The following is a 2233-nucleotide window of genomic DNA, read 5'->3' on the forward strand; positions in this document are numbered from 1 at the left end:
TGATAATTTACGCTCTTGTTAGATTTTTCATATCTACTACATGTCCATCCTTTAACTTGTTAGTTTTCAGGTATGGTATTAATATAAATACTTATAATTTTTTTAAAATGTGGTAAGTATAAAAAAAAAAACTATACATGTGTTCTGCAAAAAATCATGTATAAACATCCTAGGGAAAGTGAAATATACAGAACAGTCATTTTAACCTTCAAATCACATAAATCTAACAAATCTCAGTTGTTCCTTAAAGCACAAATGGTTTCTGTGACAGTCTCTGTTTTCCTTTCATTTTTTTTAACATTAATCAGGCGGTTAGTTTTCTCTGTGAAATTGTTTTACATTTGTCATGTCGGGCCTTTATAGCTTGCTATGCGGTATGGGTTTTGCTCATTGTTGAAGGCCTTGCCAACTTCTATGTCCTTTGGTCTCTGGTGGAGAGTTGTCTCATTGGCAATCATACCACATCTTCTTAATTTCATATTGGAAAGAAGAAAAACCTTTGGCTGGTTGTATAGGTCATAATGAAACAGACACAAGATCTTATACATTTCAGTAATAGCATATAAATAGTAAAAATAAAATAGTTCAGGCAATGACTCATTATACAACTTTGAGACAAACTATATTAGTTTTACCGTAAATCTTGGAACAGGTAAATCTGCAGGAATTCTTCTTGTCCACATTCGAGTTAACCTTGATCTTGGATCTCTAGTGTGGATTTGATGACTGTCCTATAAAAGGGAAGCTTAAATGACATAACCATTCTAATAGATTTTAATACACATGCTATTCAGAATTATCAAAATCTTTTCTGTATCTGTACATACACTAAAACATGTCAACTAGAACGTATCATATATTTTTCTCAGATAATGTATATTTTCTACCTACAATTCACCGTTGGCAAGATTGTTTTGTGCTACAAATATGAAAAAGAAAAATATAATATTTTTTAAACCTATGAAATGAATTAAATGTTTACATCCCTTGTACATGTATCATCTAAAATAATTAACATCATCCATATACATGCTATATGATTTAAATAAAATTTAATTTTTATAACACTATTACATTTTTAATGTGTTTTGCATACAAGTTGAAGCTACAGAAAGAAAACAAAACAATCTATTACCAGCTGTATGCTTTAATTTTTACAATTTGCACTTAAATTACAACATGTAAAGTATATCCAAGAATCTGAAATTATGGTACATTGTACATTGTACATATACATGTAAACAAGACCCTACATCAACTGTCAAGATGAAGAACAGGAATAAAAGCCCTGTTCATTGATAATTTTCAATGTTTTCTATGTATTGTGTGCGATTTTGTCCCATGTACATTTTCTCCATATCCTTTCATTTTCTAATAATCCTAAACATGCATGAAGTAAGTATATATTTCCTGTTGAAACTGCATGTATCAACATAAAAAGAAAGTTATCCAACTGTCATAATTGACAGTCTTCTCATTCTTAGTCATAACATGTTACCGTTGGATCTATTCCATCAAATCTGTAGATTTTCTGGGAGCCTCCTCTTATCATGGGATCTACAAGCAGTTTGTAATTTCTTCTCAGTTTCTTGTCTCCATCCATCCCTGCTTTCATCCCATTTAAGCCTGAAAATAGAAATTAAATGCATTAATTTGCCATGACTCAAAATATGTTTTGGTAACTAAATTATAAATGACAGAATTGTCTTTTCATTGAAATTTGATAAAATTTTCAAATGTAAACATTGTATATCCTCACTGGAGCTTTCCATTCTGTCGAAATCCATGTCTTTTCAAGTTGATTGACAATTCTGGCTACCCCTGGGCTTCTGTACGGATTCTTGGGTTAAATAGGATACATAAAAACACATCTACAAACAAAAGTATCGTTTGTAAACGTATTTAAGTGAAATAATTTGCTCATTCTTAAAACACAAGCATCAAAGATTCCTTTCTATCCCACAATTCATTGCACCGAAAGGCAGAGTTGTAAAATCTGGAAATCGTGATATTTTCGTATAAATATTAGGCTAGGAAATTATGTTTAAAAGATATTTTTATTTGTATGTCATCCAATTATACACGAATTTACTAAATAAGCTGGAAAGGTTTACGTATTTGCTTTGATTTTTAGGAGAATCCCTCAAAGCTAAGGCGTTTTTATCTGATTGGTATATATCGGAATACCCCGTTTGTCTTTTGTCCAATCAAAATTGAGTTTACATCTTCACTT

The 2233-nt window shown here is 30.8% G+C and overlaps 1 protein-coding gene across 1 annotated transcript in view; it reads right to left on the reverse strand.

The window, feature by feature from the left end:
• LOC127711388 (histone-lysine N-methyltransferase SETD1-like) overlaps positions 1–1962 on the reverse strand; it is a 38819-nt gene extending 36857 nt beyond the window's left edge. The window contains 3 exon segments of the mRNA XM_052217424.1: positions 636–731; positions 1499–1626; positions 1760–1962. Coding sequence (XP_052073384.1) covers positions 636–731; positions 1499–1626; positions 1760–1772 — 237 coding nt within the window. The 5' untranslated portion in view covers positions 1773–1962.
• Positions 1963–2233: the final 271 nt, after the last annotated feature.

The sequence above is a fragment of the Mytilus californianus genome, unplaced genomic scaffold (assembly GCF_021869535.1).
Source record: "Mytilus californianus isolate M0D057914Y unplaced genomic scaffold, xbMytCali1.0.p SCAF_8, whole genome shotgun sequence".
NCBI lineage: Eukaryota > Metazoa > Mollusca > Bivalvia > Mytilida > Mytilidae > Mytilus > Mytilus californianus.